At 48.6% G+C, this 16,516-nt stretch overlaps 2 protein-coding genes across 3 annotated transcripts in view; one reads left to right on the forward strand and one right to left on the reverse strand.

Annotated features, from left to right (window-relative positions):
- Nucleotides 1–3,443, reverse strand: part of EP300 (E1A binding protein p300) — a 92,449-nt gene extending 89,006 nt beyond the window's left edge. The window contains exon 1 of one of the 2 annotated variants that reach the window (XM_050805796.1): nt 2,032–3,443. In XM_050805796.1, coding sequence (XP_050661753.1) covers nt 2,032–2,125 — 94 coding nt within the window. In that variant the 5' untranslated portion in view covers nt 2,126–3,443. The remainder of the gene's footprint in view (nt 1–2,031) is intronic. The other variant, XM_050805797.1, reaches the window with a different exon arrangement.
- A 179-nt stretch (nt 3,444–3,622) lies between these two features.
- ST13 (ST13 Hsp70 interacting protein) overlaps nt 3,623–16,516 on the forward strand; it is a 285,343-nt gene continuing 272,449 nt past the window's right edge. Inside the window, exon 1 of the mRNA XM_050806005.1 lies at nt 3,623–3,626. The gene's annotated coding sequence lies outside the window, so the exon portion shown is untranslated. The remainder of the gene's footprint in view (nt 3,627–16,516) is intronic.

Here is a 16,516-nt window from a genome sequence, read left to right on the forward strand (position 1 = left end):
CACCAAAGAATTCCTGGAGTAGAATCTTGATTTGGGGAGGAGGGAGGAAGTCAACCCTCATTACAAAATTTAGAAAAGTAACTAAGATAAACTCTGAGTATTATGAGTGAATGAATTAATCTCAATGTTGAGGGTTTTTTAAACTGTAAAAGCCCACTTGATACATTTAGAACTCTTGTAATTATTCGAAGATATTTCAAGTAGCAAAACAGACTGACATGGAGAAAGCAGTAGCACACCTTAACAGAAGTATTACAATACAGCTCCAAGACGAAGCTGCTCAAATCAGGATTCCTCAAAGTACATAAAAAAGTTTCCTCTACGTTCCAAGTCACTGGCTAACTCCAATGTAAAATCTCCTACCACGTTACACCAAAACTAAAAAGCAAAAACTACCACATTACACAAATACTAAAGAAACACCACAAAAATCTACAGGTGATTGATTAAGTGTCTAAAGATGATCTAAAAAATCCTTCTGAATGGCACTTTAGTAGGTGCAAAGGAATACAACGACATGTGTATGTGTATGAATTCTGAAGGAAAAAACCCAGCTAAAAAATTCCCTGGACACTACAGTACCTTCATAGAACACGTACAGATCAAAGTTCATGCATAATCAATGTTACAAGAGAAACTCTGCAAGATTCCTACTGCTCAATTTTTGCAGGTTAACTTAAATTCACTTCACATCTTTCTCATAAAAGCAACGAATTCAAAGCATTAGCTCTGTCTTCCCATTTTCACTCTCTGAAATGAAGCCTACTTAGAAACATGCTCTCGAAGTTCTCCACAAACTCAAAGGGTACATTTAACTCCATTATGCACTCTCACTGGCAGATGGAGGGATGACGTTGAGCCTGCTCTCAGGGAGTTAAAGAGATGCTCCGTAGTAAAGGGGAACATCTTGTGGACTGTCAGATGGCCAGCCATTCTTCATCTTCATTATCCCAGCAAAGAAAAGGTCCTTACCCATCAGGATAACACCATTAAACTAACTGTAAGAGAAGAATGAAGGGATGATGGAGGAAGTCTCCCTGAACTTCTCCTGACAAAGGGGCTAGTCCACAACTGAATGAACTAAAAAATCCGCAAAGCTTTTACACGAAAATCTTGATCTCCAAGTATGTTTAAAAGTGTAAAAAGACAAAGACACACACAAACACAAAATCTAATGCACATTTTAAACTTTTGTACAATCAGTTCATGTTTGTAGTTGATGACTGGAACTCTTTCAACTTCTAACCTTGATTTCCAGGTACGTAACTCTACAAAATTGTTTATCTTTTTTATTTCCCCTAAAAAGAGAAAGTGACTGAAACTGCAAAGAACATGCCCCTGTTCTCCCAATCTAAAAATCCGGAGTTTCAGACATTTTGGTCTCACACCAAAGAACTGGGAGATGTGAAATGAACTGCGCTCCATATTGATTCTTAAAGCAAATAAGAAGAAAAAGAAAAAAAAAAAGCTAAGAATGGTAGGTGAGATAAAAGAATTGTTAAATTTCACCTCTAATCTGAAATCTTCGACCTCGCACACACAATATCAAGATTTTCTTACACCCTATTCTTCAACATAAAATATTCTGCAAAGGAGAAAAAATCTTGAAAAGAGTGGAAAGTAGAGGAAACAAAGTACAGTAAGGAGAAAGGATTCTAAATTCTTCATTTACCAAGAACAAAAGAATTGAAACTTAAATTGCATAGGAGTTCTTACACACAAATGCATTGGCATTTCCCAAATCAAACTGCACGGGAGCAACAATACAGGCCATTTCTATACAGCACCCACTTACGAGCTCTAATTCCAGAACACACACCGATATGACATAGTGTTGCAACCAATGTATTAGGAGGCAAAGAAAATGGTTGGGCTACTGGACGTCTTCGACCCGCTCATTCAAATACCTTTAAAATTAATTAAGGGGCAGGGAACTAGAGAGAGAGGAAGAAAAAAAAAATGGAAGAATAAAGGCGCACCGAGTAGAAAAGATTAAGGGGAACGTGGAAGGCCGGGGCTGCCGAAACTAACCTGTGCCATCGCTGGCGGACGCCGAGAGGGCCGGAGATGAGAGTTTAGGCCGCTTGGCTGAAGGCGGCCCCGGTTCCACCACATTCTCGGCCATTTTTAATTCTTTCGGAGATACAAGCGAGGAAAACCAGAATCCTCAGGAAATCTCTTCTTCGGCCCAGGGTCCCCGCCCCGCACCCAGGGGTGGGCTGGGGGGCTCCGACGGCACCCGAGAGGATAGGGGAAGTTCCTTTTTCTCTTCGCCGGGTCTCAGTGGCTGGAGAGGGATGCGGACTCGATAGAAAAGGTAAGGGCAAGTGCGAGGGGCCGGGCCTGGGCCCGAGCCCGGAGGAGGGCACAGGAGCACAAATTCGCCGAGCGCGTCCGCTGCGGCGAATTCCCGAGAACTCGCGGCTCTAGAGGCGCAGTCCTCGGCCCGCCACGGCCGGCCCCTGCCCAGCCGAGGTCTCTCGGAGCTCCGCCGCCGCCATCAGCCTCTTCCTCCTCGGCGCTGTCCTCCTCCTTCTCATCGCCACAAGGAGGCGGGGGCGAAAAGGGGGGAGAGGAGGAGGCGACAAGAGACACTCACCTCCTCCCCGTGCCCCCTCCCGGGCCTGCGCCCCCACCCTCCGAACCCTCCTCCTACCGCCGCGCTCCGCGCCGCCGCCGCCGCACCGGCCCCTAATGGCCGCAGAGAGCTCGCCCGAGCCGAGAGCCAGGCTGGCGCCGCCGCCTCACATCGCGCGGCGGCCGGCGGAGGCGCGGCAAGGACGCCGGGAGCGGAGCTGGCCGGACCAGAGGGCCGAGGGGGCCGGGCCGAGCAGCGCCACCCGCACGCCCGCGCCGAAGCCGAGCCCACCGAGGAGGCCCCGCTCCGGCGGCGGCGCAGGCGGCCCCTCCTCGCGCTGCGCTCCCCTCCGCCTTCCTCTCCCGCGGAAAATAAATAAATACGGCCGCCGCTACGGCCCCCACCGCCGGCGGCCAGGTGCTGGGAGCGCCCGCCCCCCGGGGCTCCGCTCGGGGCCGCCCGCGGCAGCGGGCTAAGGCGCCGCGGGGCGCGGGGTTATGTAATGGTCCCCCCTAGGCGTCGACGCCGGCCCGGCTCCGGGGCCGCGGTGGGGGTGTGTGCGGACGGGAGGGGGCTGGGGGTCGCCTCAGCCCGTGCGCCCCGGGCCCCCTGCCACTGTCTCGGCCCCTGCCGCCTCTCTCCGACCCGGCTCCCCTCCGCACTCTCTCGCTCCCGCAGTAAGCACTCAGCCCGGCGTCCCGCTTGCCCACTCTCGCCCGCTCCCTCTCGCCCTCTCTCCCCCCCAGCCTAGCACACAAACAAGATGGCGGCTGTTGTTTCTTCCCTCTGCCGAATCCTCCTTACAGGCTAGCGGTAGCGGCGGGGCCGGAAATGAGCCAAGGTGGGGGTGAAAAAGGGGAGGGGCCGGGCCTCCGAAGGGAGGCGGGGCCTAGGCCCGAGCCGCTCACACAATGGGGGAAGTGGAGCCGGGGGCGGGGCCTGTTCCAATCACGGGATCCGCCCTAGGCCCCAACGCGGTTAGCGCTTCCGCAAACTCCCCCGGCGTCACCCGGTGGCTCCCTTTAAAGGGGAGGATTTTAGCGGGGGGAGGATTTTAAGGGGGGAGGGGCGGGGGCGGACTCAGAATCTATTTTCAGTCGGTGGATAGTTACGAGAGAAGGTGCCTGGCTTTGGTGTCTGCGTAAGGGACCAGTGGGAACCGGGACGACGGAACCCCGGAGCTGCGCCGAGGAAGGCGCCAAGTCGCCACTCAGGTGGCCAAATGGGAGCGCCCGTCGGGCGGCCCTGCTCTTCGGCCCTTGGGCGGCGGGTCCCTCAAATCCCGGTCGAATCCACCTGGCAGGGTGTACCCACTGCCGGCTGTTCCGGGCCAGATACCCAGTGCGTCCTCACTTCTCCATTGCCCTCCCAAAGGGAGCAGTTCATATCCAAAAAGCACGTTGATTACGAGTTGTTTTCATATTCTCTGAATTTTCCTTTTCCTTTTTATTTTTATTTATTTATCTTATAACGAGCACTATTACTCTGACCGGAAAACAAAAATCACAGCAGTGGGAAGATGTTTCGGCACCAGACTCAAATTCATTTCTTGCCTTCCACGTGTGTCCACACGCCCCTACCAGGTAGCACTCTCACCACAGGAGCCTTTAAGTATTTTTCTAAACACGCTTGGGACCTGGAGACAGTTTTAGGGTTTGTCTTTTTTTTTGTCCGCTCCCAATAGACCAAGTTAATAAAAGATCACGTCCAGCCAGTGGCTTATCTAATGTAATTATGGGAAAAAAAACAAAAATGTGGTAAAGGTAAGGATGGAAAAAAGCAAAAATGTAATGGTGGGAGGAAATGTTGGAATATAAAGCCTAGTGTGTGGGACTCCACAGTTTTGCAGCTGAGGTCGGAGACGTGGTTTCAGGTTCCTACACGTTACCCTGTGTTTGGCCATGGCTAAATTGGTACTGGAGGAGGTGGCAAGGGTGTAAGTGACCCTCAAAGAAACCCCCAAACCAATATCTACTGATACTGGTTAAAAGCTTTTTCTTGGGCAGGCACGGTGGCTCACGTCTGTAATCCCAGCACTTTGGGAGACCAAGGCGGGTGGATCACCTGAGGTCAGGAGTTGGAGAGCACCCTGGCCAACATGGTGAAACCCCGTTTCTACTAAAAATGCAAAAATTAGCCGGGTGTGGTGGTGCGCGCCTGTAATCCTAGCTACTTGCGAGGCTGAGGCAGGAGAATCGCTTGAACCCAGGAGGCAGAGGTTGCAGTGAGCTGAGATTGTGCCATTGCACTCCAGCCTGGGCGACAAGAGCAAAACTCTGTCCCAGAAATAAAAAAAAAAAAAAATTCTTTTATTTAATATCTCATGCTCCGTAGTTGGTATTTGCGAATTGTTGGATTTTCTTTGTTTGTTTGATATTGTTTCTGTTTGTTTTTTAAATGAATGTTGGGATGAATAAATAAGAACCTAATAGTGACGATTCTAATGGAGCAATTGAAGTTGCTGACAGGGATGGATTCTGTCCTGTAATGTTCAGGCCTAGATCACCCAAACTGCAGTAGAAAAGCAGGCAAATTTAAAAGGACAGAACCTCTTTATCTTAAAGTTGTTACAGTATGAATTCAATGTGTAGGAGTAAGATCAAGATTGGCCTTCAGGGATAATTTTGTTATTTTTAATAGTTTATACCCATATTCAGACTAAGGAGTACAAAGCAAAGAATGTTGGTCGGGCACAGTGTCTCATGCCAGTAATCCCAGCGCTTTAGGAGACGGGGATGGGAGGATCGCTTGAGCCCAGGAGTTTAAGACCAGCCTAGGAAACATAAAGAGACACCCTTATTCCCCATCTCTACAAAAGTTAAAAAAAAAAAAAAATTACTTAGACGTGGTGGCGTACACAGCACCTGTAGTCCCAGCTACTCCAGATACTGAAATGGGAGAATCATTTCAGCCTGGGAAGTCAAGGCTGCAGTGAGGCGTAGTCATGCCACTGCACTACAGCCTGGGCAATAGAGTGAGAGATCCTGTCTCTTAAAATAAATAGGGCCGGGCGCAGTGGCTCAAGCCTGTAATCCCAACACTTTGGGAGGCCGAGGCGGGCGGATCACAAGGTCAGGAGATCAAGACCATCCTGGCTAACACGGTGAAACCCTGTCTCTACTAAAAAATACAAAAAAAAAACTAGCCAGGCGAGGTGGCGGGTGCCTGTATTCCCAGCTACTCGGGAGGCTGAGGCAGGAGAATGGTGTAAACCCAGGAGGCGGAGCTTGCCGTGAGCTGAGATCTGGCCACTGTACTCCAGCCTGGGCGACACAGCTAGACTCCGTCTCAAAAATAAATAAATAAATACATACATACATAGATATTTTAAAAAACAAAGGAAAGAAATGAGAAATGCGAAGGACACCTGGAAACTTGCTCTGTCATTTCCTGGTGGGAGATTGCTTGCCCTGTTTTGTTTTTTTTTTTTTTTTTTTTGTGAGACAGAGTCTGGCTCTGTTGCCAGGCTAGAGTGCAATGGCGCCATCTCGGCTCACTGCAACCTCCGCCTCCCTCCCGGGTTCAAGCGATTCTCCTACCTCGGCCTCCCGAGCAGCTGGGACTATAAGCGCGCACCACCACACGCAGCTAATTTTTGTATTTTTAGTAGAGATGGGGTTTCACCATTTTGGCCAGGATGGTTTCAATCTCTTGACCTCGTGATCCGCCCGCCTTGGCCTCCCAAAGTGCTGGGATTACAGGCATGAGCCACCGCACTTGGCCTGTTTTTTTTTTGTTTGTTTGTTTGTTTTGAGATGGAGCCTTGTTCTGTCACCCAGGCTGCAGTGCAGTGGCATGATCTCCATTAGCTGCAACCTCTGCCTCCCAGGTTCAAGTGATTCTTCTGCCTCCCTGGTAGCTGGGATTATGAGCATGAACCACCACGGACCCAGCTATTTTTTTGCATTTTTAGTAGAGATGGGGTTTCACCATGCCAGGCTGGTCTCAAACTCCTCACCTCAGTTGATCCACCCACCTCAGCCTCCCAAAGTGCTGGGTTACAGGAATGAGCCACCGTGCCTGGCCCCAGCTGTTTTTTTTTCTTTTTTTTGTTTTTAAGTTTCTTTTTTTCCTTCTTTTGAGACATAGTCTCACTCTGTTGCCCAGGCTGGAGTGCAGTGGCATGAACTTGGCTTTACTGTAGCCTCTGCTTCCCAGGTTCAAGCAATTCTCCTGCCTCAGCCTTCCTAGTATCCCTAGTAGCAGGGATTACAGACATGAGCCACTGAGCCTGGCCTTTTTTCTTTTCTTTTTTCTTTGTTTTTTTTTGAGACAGAGTCTCACCCTGTCACCCAGGCTGGAATGCAATGGCGCGATCTCAGCTCACTGCAACCTCCGTCTACAGGGTTTAAGCAATTCCCCTGCCTCAGCCTCCCAAATAGCAGGGATTACAGGCATGCGCCACCATGCCCAGTTAATTTTTTGTATCTTTAGTAGAGATGGGGTTTCACCGTGTTGACTGGGCTGGTCTCAAACTCCTGACCTCATGATCCGCCCGCCTCGGCCTCCCAAAGTGCTGGGAGTACAGGCATGAGCCACCGCGCCCAGCTTTTTTTTTCTTTCTTTCTTTCTTTCTTTTTAAAGAGTTTCTGTAAACTTTAGGAAAAGATTTGTTTACTTTTACAGAGGATCCAGGTTGAATCAAAGCAGCATTCAAATATACCTTGCCCACCTGGCCAAAAACACTTTAGGACTAGATATAAGAAGTGGATTGAAGGAAATCTGAGGAACATCCCATGAGAAAATTCAACCAAAAGAAATCAGAGGCCATGGCCCCCGGCCCTGCTGTAAATGGAGAACTCTGATGCTTGGTGCATCTCCTTGAGATGTGCTCCTCTGGCCTTTCCCCAGGACCCTGAACCTGAAATTGGCCATGTTGGAAGTGGCTGATGGCAAGAAAATAAGGATCACACAAAGGCAATCAAAGTGACTCTTAAGATGGCTTCAGAACAGCAGAATTGAGGCTGGGTATGGTGGCTCACGCCTGTAATCCCAGCATTTTGGAAGCTGAGGCGGGCAGATCACTAGAGGCCGGGAGTTCGAGACCAGCCTGGCCAACATAGCAAAATCCATCTCTACTTAAAATACAAAAAAGTTAGCTAGGCATGGTGGCACATGCCTGTAATCCCAGTTATTCCGGAGGCCAAGGTATAAGAATTGCTTGAACTCAGGAGGTAGAGGTTGCAGCGAACTAAGATCGTACCACTGCACTCCAGCCTGGGCAACAGAGTGAGACCCTGTTTCAAAAAAAAGAAAAGTAGATCACGCCTATAATCCCAGCACTGTGGGAGGCCAAGGCGGGTGGATCACCTGAGGTCAGAAGTTCAAGACAAGCCTGGCCAAGATGGTGAAACCCCGTCTCTACTAAAAATACAAAAATTAGCCAGGCTTGGTGGCGGGCGCCTGTAATCCTAGCTACTCGGGAGGCTGAGGCAAAGAATTGCTTGAACCCAGGAGGTGGAGGTTACAGTGAGCCGAGATCGCGCCACTGCACTCCAGCCTGGGCAACAGAGTGAGACTGGGTCTCAAAAAAAAAAAAAAAAAGAAAGAAAAATAGAAAAAGAAAAATATTTTATCAGCCAGTATTGGCAAGGAAGTGGAGAATTTGGGCTTTCATACACTGTTAGTGGAAATAGAGCGTGGTACAAACTTTTAGGTTCATACTGAATGTTTATAGCCTTTGAAAATCTCAGAATCTAGGACACATTCTACAAGTGTACAAAGATGCGAGAATGTTCCCTGCAGCAGTGTAATAGTCCCTCCTCTCCACTTTCCCCAACAAAGGGAAACAAACTAACAGCCTGTATGTAGGCGATTGGTTAAAAAACAAACAAACAATGGATATGATTCTCCTTATATGAGGTATCTCCAGTAGCCACATTCATAGAGATAGAAAGTAGAACAGTGGTTGCCAGGGGCTGGGGACAGAAGGGAATGGGGAAATCTATTTCTTAAGTACAAAGTTTCCCTTTGAGCAGATGAGCAAGTTCTGGAGATGGATGGTGGTGTTGGCTGTACAACAGTTTCAGTGTACTTAATGCCAATGAACTGTGCACTAAAAAATGGTTAAGAGGAAGCAGGTGTGGTGGCTCATGGCTATAATCCCAACACTTTAGGAGGCTGAGGCTGGAGGATCGATACTTTGAGTCTAGGAGTTGGAGACCAGCCTGAGCAACATGGTGAGACCCCCCACCACCCCGTCTCTACAAACATTAAAAAAAAAGTTAGGCCGGGCGCGGTGGCTCAAGCCTGTAATCCCAGCACTTTGGGAGGCTGAGACGGGCGGATCACGAGGTCAGGAGATCGAGACCATCCTGGCTAATATGGTGAAACCCCGTCTCTACTAAAAATACAAAAAACTAGCCGGGCGAGGTGGCGGGCGCCTGTAGTCCCAGCTACTCGGGAGGCTGAGGCAGGAGAATGGCGGGAACCCGGGAGGCGGAGCTTGCAGTGAGCTGAGATCCGGCCACTGCACTCCAGCCTGGGCGACAAAGCGAGACTCCGTCTCAAAAAAAAAAAAAAAAAAAAAAAAAGTTAGGCATGATGAGGCACACACACTTGTGGTCCCAGCTACTCAGGAGGCTGAGGTGAGAGGATCACCTGAGCCTGGGAGGTCAAGGCTGCAGTGAGCCGTGATCATGCCTCCACTATACTCCAGCATGGGTGACAGAGAGACCCTGTCTCAAAAAAAAGGAAAAAAAGGTTAAGACCAGAAATTTTATGTATGTGTATTTCATGAGAACTTATTAACGTTTTTTAAATGGTAAAAATGATAAATTTTATGTTCTTTCTCTCTATATATGTTATATATATACATATATAAAACATATGTATATATTCTTTTTGACACAGAGTCTCACTCTGTTGCCCAGGCTGGAGTGCAGTGGTGCAGTCTCTGCTCACTGCAACTTCCACCTCCTGAGTTCAAGTGATTCTTGTGCCTCAGCCTCCCAAGTACCTGGGACTACAGGTGTGTACCACCACACCAGCTAATTTTTGTATTTTTTTTTGTAGGGATGGGGTTTTACCATGTTGGCCAGGCTGGTCTCGAACTCCTGACCTCAGGTGATCCACCCTCTTTAGCCTGCCAAAGTGCTGGGATTACGGTCGTGAGCCACCACACATGGCCTACGTACCACAGATTTTATCACAGCTAGACAACAACAAAAACTATGGAACAGTCTTACAATGATGGGATACTATGCAGTCATTTGAAAATGAGTAGGCAGATATATACTACCGTAGAAAGATGCCCATGTATTACTAAGGACAAAAAGAATATTGTTGAATAGCGGGTATAGAATGTCTCTATTTTCACAAATATAATGATTAATAATAACAAGTTAGACCAGGCACAGTGGCTCATGCCTGTAATCCCAGCACTTTGGGAGGCTGAGGCAGGAGGATCATGAGGTCAGGAGTTTGAGACCAGCCTGGCCAACATAGTGAAACCCTGTCTCTACTAAAATTACAAAAATTAGCCCGGCATGGTGGTGTGCGCCTGTAGTCCCAGCTACTCAGGAGGCCGATGCAGGAGAATCGCTTGAACCCGGGAGGCAGAGGTTGTGGTGACCCAAGATTGCACCACTGCACTCCAACCTGGGCAACACAGCGAGACTCTGTCTCAAAACAAAACAAAACAAAATAAAAAATAAATAAAGGGTTAGGGCCAGGCACAGTGGCTCACACCTGTAATCCCAACACTTTGGGAGGCTGAGGCAGGAGGATCACGAGGTCAGGAAATCCAGACCATCCTGGCTAACACACGTGAAACCCCGTCTCTACTAAAACTACAAAAAAGTATCTAGGCATGGTGGCACGTGCCTGTAGTCCCAGCTACTCGGGAGGCTGAGGCAGGAGAATGGCGTGAACCCGGGAGCTTGCAGTGAGCCGAGACCACACCACTGCACTCCAGCCTGGGCGATGAAGCAAGCCTCTGTCTCAATAAATAAATAAATAAAGGGTTAGAAGCTGATGGAATATGCACCAAACTGTTAGCAGTACTGGAGTGAGAGAAGTGTTATGAGTCGTGTTCATTGTACACTACAAATTTTTGTGATGTTTGAAGTCAAAATCAGAAAGGATTTTTTCTAAAAAAAAATTCACGCAGCCGGGCGAGGTGGCTCACGCCTGTAATCCCAGCACTTTGGGAGGCCGAGACGAGCGGATCACGAGGTCAGGAGATCGAGACCATCCTGGCTAACACGGTGAAACCCCATCTCTACTAAAAAAATACAAAAAAGCTAGCTGGGTGAGGTGGCGGGCGCCTGTAGTCCAGCTACTCGGGAGGCTGAGGCAGGAGAATGGCATAAACCTGGGAGGCGGAACTTGCAGTGAGCTGAGATCCGGCCACTGCACTCCAGCCTGGGCAACAGAGCGAGACTCCGTCTCAAAAAAAAAAACAAAACAAAACACTAACATTCATGCCAGGCACAGTGGATCATGCCTGTAATCCTAGCACTTTGGGAGGCCAAGGCGGGTGGATTGCTTGAGCTCAGGAGTTTGAAACCAGCCTGGGCAACATGGTGAAACTCTGTCTCTACTAAAATACAAAAAAAAAAAAAATTTAGCCGGCATGGTGCCAGCCGCCTGTAGTCCCACCTACTAAGGAGGCTGAGACAGGAGAATAGTTTGAACCTGGGAGGCGGAGATTGCAGTGAGCTGAGATCACACCACTGAACTCCAGCCTGGGTGACAGAGCGATACTCCGTCTCAAAAAACAAAAACAAAAACACCTTCAATGGTTACTCTTTGCTGTTAGGGTAAAGTTTCAATTGCAGGGTTTCGTACATGCTTACCTACCTTATTTCTCTGAACTTCCGTCCCTGCAGCCAAGTGGAATTATTTCTATTCTTCTGGTGCCATGCTTTCTCTGTTGTTGGGAGAGTGACACATACACTGCTTCTGTCTGAAACACCACTGCAGTCCTTTCTTTACCCACAAATTCCTGATCACCCTTCAGGTCTCAACTAACATATTCCTTTTTCTATAAAGCCCCGCCTCCAGAGCCCTCTGAGCCTAGTTACACACTCCTCCTGTGCCCTCCCTGGCAAATACCCTGTGCTTATTTTATTATTTATTTATTTTAAATTAATTTTATTTAGTTTTTGATTTTTTAATTAATTAATTAATTTTTTGAGATGGAGTCTCACTCTGTTGCCCAGGCTGGAGTGCAGTGGTGCAATTTCAGCTCACTGCAACCTCTGACTCCTGGGTTCAAGCAATTCTTCTGCCTCAGCCTCCGAAGTAGCTGGGACTTCAGGCATCTGCCACGCCCAGCTAATTTTTTTGTATTTTTAGTAGAGATGGGGTTTTACCGTGTTAGCCATGACGGTCTCGATCTCCTGACCTCGTGATCTGCCCCCCATCAGCCTCCCAAAGTGCTGGGATGTGAGCCACTGTGCCCAGCCTTTTTTATTCTTATTCTTTGAGACAGAGTCTCGCTCTGTCACTGAGGCTGGAGTGCAGTGGTGCAATCTCGGCTCACTACAGCCTCTGCCTACCAGATTCAAGCAATTCTCCTGCCTCAGCCCCCCAAGTAGCTAGGATTACAGGGGCCTGCCACCATGCCCAGCTAATTTTTGTATTTTTAGTAGAGATGGAGTTTCACCATGTTGGCCAGTCTAGTTTTGAACTCCTGACCTCAGGTGATCCTCCCGCCTCAGCCTCCCAGAGTGCTGGGATTACAAGCATGAGCCACTGTGCCTGGCCTTCTTTTATTATTATAGTTATTATTTTATTTGTTTATTTATTTATTTATTTTGAGACGGAGTCTCCCTCTGTTGTCCAGGCTGGAGTGCAGTGGCGCTATCTCGGCTCACTGCAAGCTCCGCCTCCCGGGTTCACGCCATTCTCCTGCCTCAGCCTCCCGAGTAACTGAGACTACAGGCGCCCACCACCATGCCCAGCTAATTTTTTTAGTAGAGATGGGGTTTCACCGTGTTAGTCAGGATGGTCTCGATCTCCTGACCTTGTGATCGGCCCACCTCGGCCTCCCAAAGTGCTGGGATTACAGGCGTGAGCCACCGTGCCCGGCCTATTACTATAATTTTAATAGAGACAGCTCTCAGTATGTTGTCCAGGCTGGTCTTGAACTCCTGACCTCAAGCGATCCTCCTGCCTCAGACTCCCAAAGTGCTAGGATTATATGTGTGAGCCACCATTCCCAGCCTATCCTGTACTTTTGAATCACCTACATTGCACAGCATATTATAGTTGCCTGGGTCCTTGTCAGCCTTTCCTGCACAGCAGGGAAGGTGACCATGTCGTCCATCTCTCTCTCCCAGCTCCTAATTTAAGATCTGATGAAGAGGGACTCAACCCAAACTTATTGATCAGATGAATATTGATTTGTGAATCTGGTCGGAGTTAGTGGATCCTCACCTGCCCCAACCTCATCTATGCTGCTACAGCAACAAGGGCTTTCTAGCTTACTTGTCCATCAGGGTGCCAGTCAACCTCTCTCTCTTCTGGAATCTCAGATAGCTTGATTGGATTCTTTATAATTACACCAGAAAAGAGGAAGTGTTTACTCTGGGCAGTGAGCTCTAGAGGAAATGAAATGTCCTTCATGAGACCCCAAACTGAAGCAAAAGGAAGGTTGGAATGGAGGTCTTCCAACATGATATCCAGGACTCTTTCTACAGAACCCTTACTACTTTCTTTGGGTAGGAGGCAGGTCTTATGCTTCTTCAAGACCCCAGCACCTAGGACAGGAACTGGGACAGAATTCATAGCCAATGAGTGTTTATTGAATGAATAAAGAAAGAGGGAAATTCTATACATAAACATGCTCACAAACACACACTCACATGCACACAATATCTTTTCCACAAAATTTAAAAACAGATTGGTAAACTCACAAAAACAGCCACAGAACTTGTGACTTTCCATATCATTAGGCATGACTGTGCCACCATCAGGAATGAAATGCACCAACGGAACAAAAGGTAACCAAGGATCTTGCACTCTTTTAAAAAGAAATTATTTTTATAGAGACAGGATCTCGCTCTGTTGCCCAGACTAGAGTGCAGTGGTGCAATCATGGCTCACTGCAGCCTCCAATTCCTGGGCTGAAGTGATCCTTCCCACTCAGCATCACTGCAGGCGTGCAGTGCCATGCCCAGCTAATTTTGGTGTTTTGTTTTTTTTTTCCAGACAGTATTTCATTCTGTGGCCCAGACTGGAGTGCAGTGACACGATGTTGGTTCATTGCAACCTCCAAGTCCCGGGCTCAGCTGATCCTCCCACCTCAGCCTCCCGAGTAGCTGGGATTACAGGTCTGCGTCACCATGCCAGCTTATTTTTCTATTTTTAATAGAGACTTTAAACAAGAGGGAGAGTAAGTCTTTGTACTCATTAATCAAGGACATTTCACTTGCTTTAGAGCTCCATGTTGCCCAGGCTGGTCTTGAGCTCCTGGGCTCAAGCGATCTGCCCACCTCAGCCTCCCAAAGTGCCGGGGTTACAGGCAGGAGCCACTGCACCCAGCCAAATTTTTGTATTTTTTGTAGTGACGGGGTCTCGCTGTGTTACCCAGGCTGGTCTCAAACTTCTGGCCTCAAGCCATCCTCCTGCCTCAGCCTCCCAAAGTGCTGGAATTACAGGCATGAGCCCCCATGCCTGGCCAGAACTTGCACTCTTTATACCCCAACCCAACCCTTATGAAGCCTCTTCTCTGTGCCCAGCACTGTGCTGGGTACTAGGAATTCAAAGATGGGGTACACACTGTTCCTGCCCTGGTGGCACACCATCTACTTGGAGAGAAGCTCATAGAGATAGATAGTTACTGGCCAGAGTGGTGGGGCTCCTGCAAGGCAAACATGGATGGATAATGCATGAGCATAAGCACCTGTCACACTGGCGCCTGAATGCTGCTCACCATGGGTATAGCATCACGTGCCCAGGCAGGAGAGGACACTGAAAAGGTGGGCCCCGCCAGACCACAAAGGGCCATGGGTACCACGCTGGGAAGTTTGGGCTGACACCTAGGTCCTGCTTTTCGTTTGGAATATGTGGTCTTTTTTTTTTTTTTTTTTTTTTTTTTTTTTTAGACAGAGTCTCACTTTGTCACCCAGACTGGAGTGCAGTGGCGCGATCTCAGTTCACTGCTACCTCTGCCTGCAGGGTTCAAGTGATTCTCCTGCCTCAGCCTCCTGAGCAGCTAGGACTACAGGCGTGCACCACCATGCCCTGCTAATTTTTTGTATCTTTAGTAGAGACAGGGTTTCGCCACGTTGGCCAGGCTGGTCTTGAACTCCTGACCTCAGGTGATCCACCCGCCTTGGCCTCCCAAAGTGCTGGGATTACAAGTGCGAGCCACCATGCCCGGCCGTAGAATATGTGGTCATCTTATCTATCAATGAGCACATCTGTACAATAATTCAGTGGAATATTAAAATATGTTAACAGTATTGGAAACAAAAGCCCAATTGACTTCACAACTAGAAAAAATACCTAAATTTTTGTCATATATATATATATATATATATATATATTTTTTTTTTTTTTTTTTTTTTGAGACATGGTTTCACTCTTGTTGCCCAGGCTGGAGTGCAATGACGTGATCTTGGCTCACCACAACCTCTGCCTCCCGGGTTCAAGCGATTCTCCTGCCTCAGCCTCCGGAGTAGCTGGGATTACAGGCATGTGCCACGACGCCCAGCTAATTTTTTTGTATTTTTGGTAGAGGCGGGGTTTCTCCATGTTGGTCAGGCTGGTCTCAAACTCCCGACCTCAGGTGATCTGCCTGCCTCTGCCTCCCAAAATGCGGGGATTACAGGCATGAGCCACCGCGCCCGGCCTGGTCCTTTATATTCTAAAAGGATTCTCCAAATGATGGCAAAAGAAACTGATATGCAAATAAGATTTTTTTGATGCCTTGTACCCCCTAAGCTGATGCCATGTGTGGTAACTATAGCCACAATGTGTGGACCTATCAGACTGTGACTTTACCTAAAGGATCTCAAAATAGCTCTGCTCTGCTCTCTGCAGCAAGCAAGCGTCTGCTCTATTCGGCAGTAGCTCTTTCTTTACTATTGTTGCTATGTGACAAACTATTGGCTCTCAGTGTTAATCCAAGCCTGCCAGAGAAGGAGGGTGGCCAGGCGGCTTTGGGAGAAGCATCTTTTCTAGAATGTAACAAACAGGTCCTGAGCATTTCTTAGGTAACTGGCCCTGAAGATACAAATATCTGATTCAGTTAAATGAATATGAATTAACTCCTATGTGGCAAGCACTGTGTCAGGCAGCAGGGATACAAGAATAAATGGGCTGGGCACGGTGGCTCACGCCTGTAATCCCAGCATTTGGAAGGTCGAGGCAGGTGGATCACGTGGTCAGGAGATCGAGACCATCCTGGCTAACATGGTGAAACCCTGTCTCTACTAAAAATACAAAAAATTAGCCAGGCAGGCCGCGCGTGGTGGCTTACGCCTGTAATTCCAGCACTTTGGGAGGCCGAGGCGGGCGGATCACGAGGTCAGGAGATCGAGACCATCCTGGCTAACACGGTGAAACCCACTCTCTATAAAAATACCAAAAAAATTTAGCCAGGTGTGGTGGCGGGCGCCTGTAGTCCCAGCTACTCGGGAGGCTGAGGCAGGAGAATGGCATGAACCTGGGAGGCGGAGCTTGCAGTGAGCCGAGATCGTGCCACTGTGCTCCAGCCTGGGCAACAGAGTGAGACTCCGTCTCAAAACCAGGCACTTGTAGTCCCAGCTACTTGGGAGGCTGAGGCAGGAGAATGGCATGAACCCGGGAGGCGGAGCTTGCAGTGAGCCAGGATAGCGCCACTGCACTCCAGCCTGGGCGACAGAGCAAGACTCCATCTCAAAAAAAAAAAAAAAGAATAAATGAAACTCACCTGGTTTCTGTCTTCAGTTGCTCACTACCTAGTAGGAGAGACAGACTCATAAATAGGAAACAGCAAGCTCATGT

This window comes from Macaca thibetana, chromosome 10 (genome assembly GCF_024542745.1).
Source record: "Macaca thibetana thibetana isolate TM-01 chromosome 10, ASM2454274v1, whole genome shotgun sequence".
Lineage (NCBI taxonomy): Eukaryota > Metazoa > Chordata > Mammalia > Primates > Cercopithecidae > Macaca > Macaca thibetana.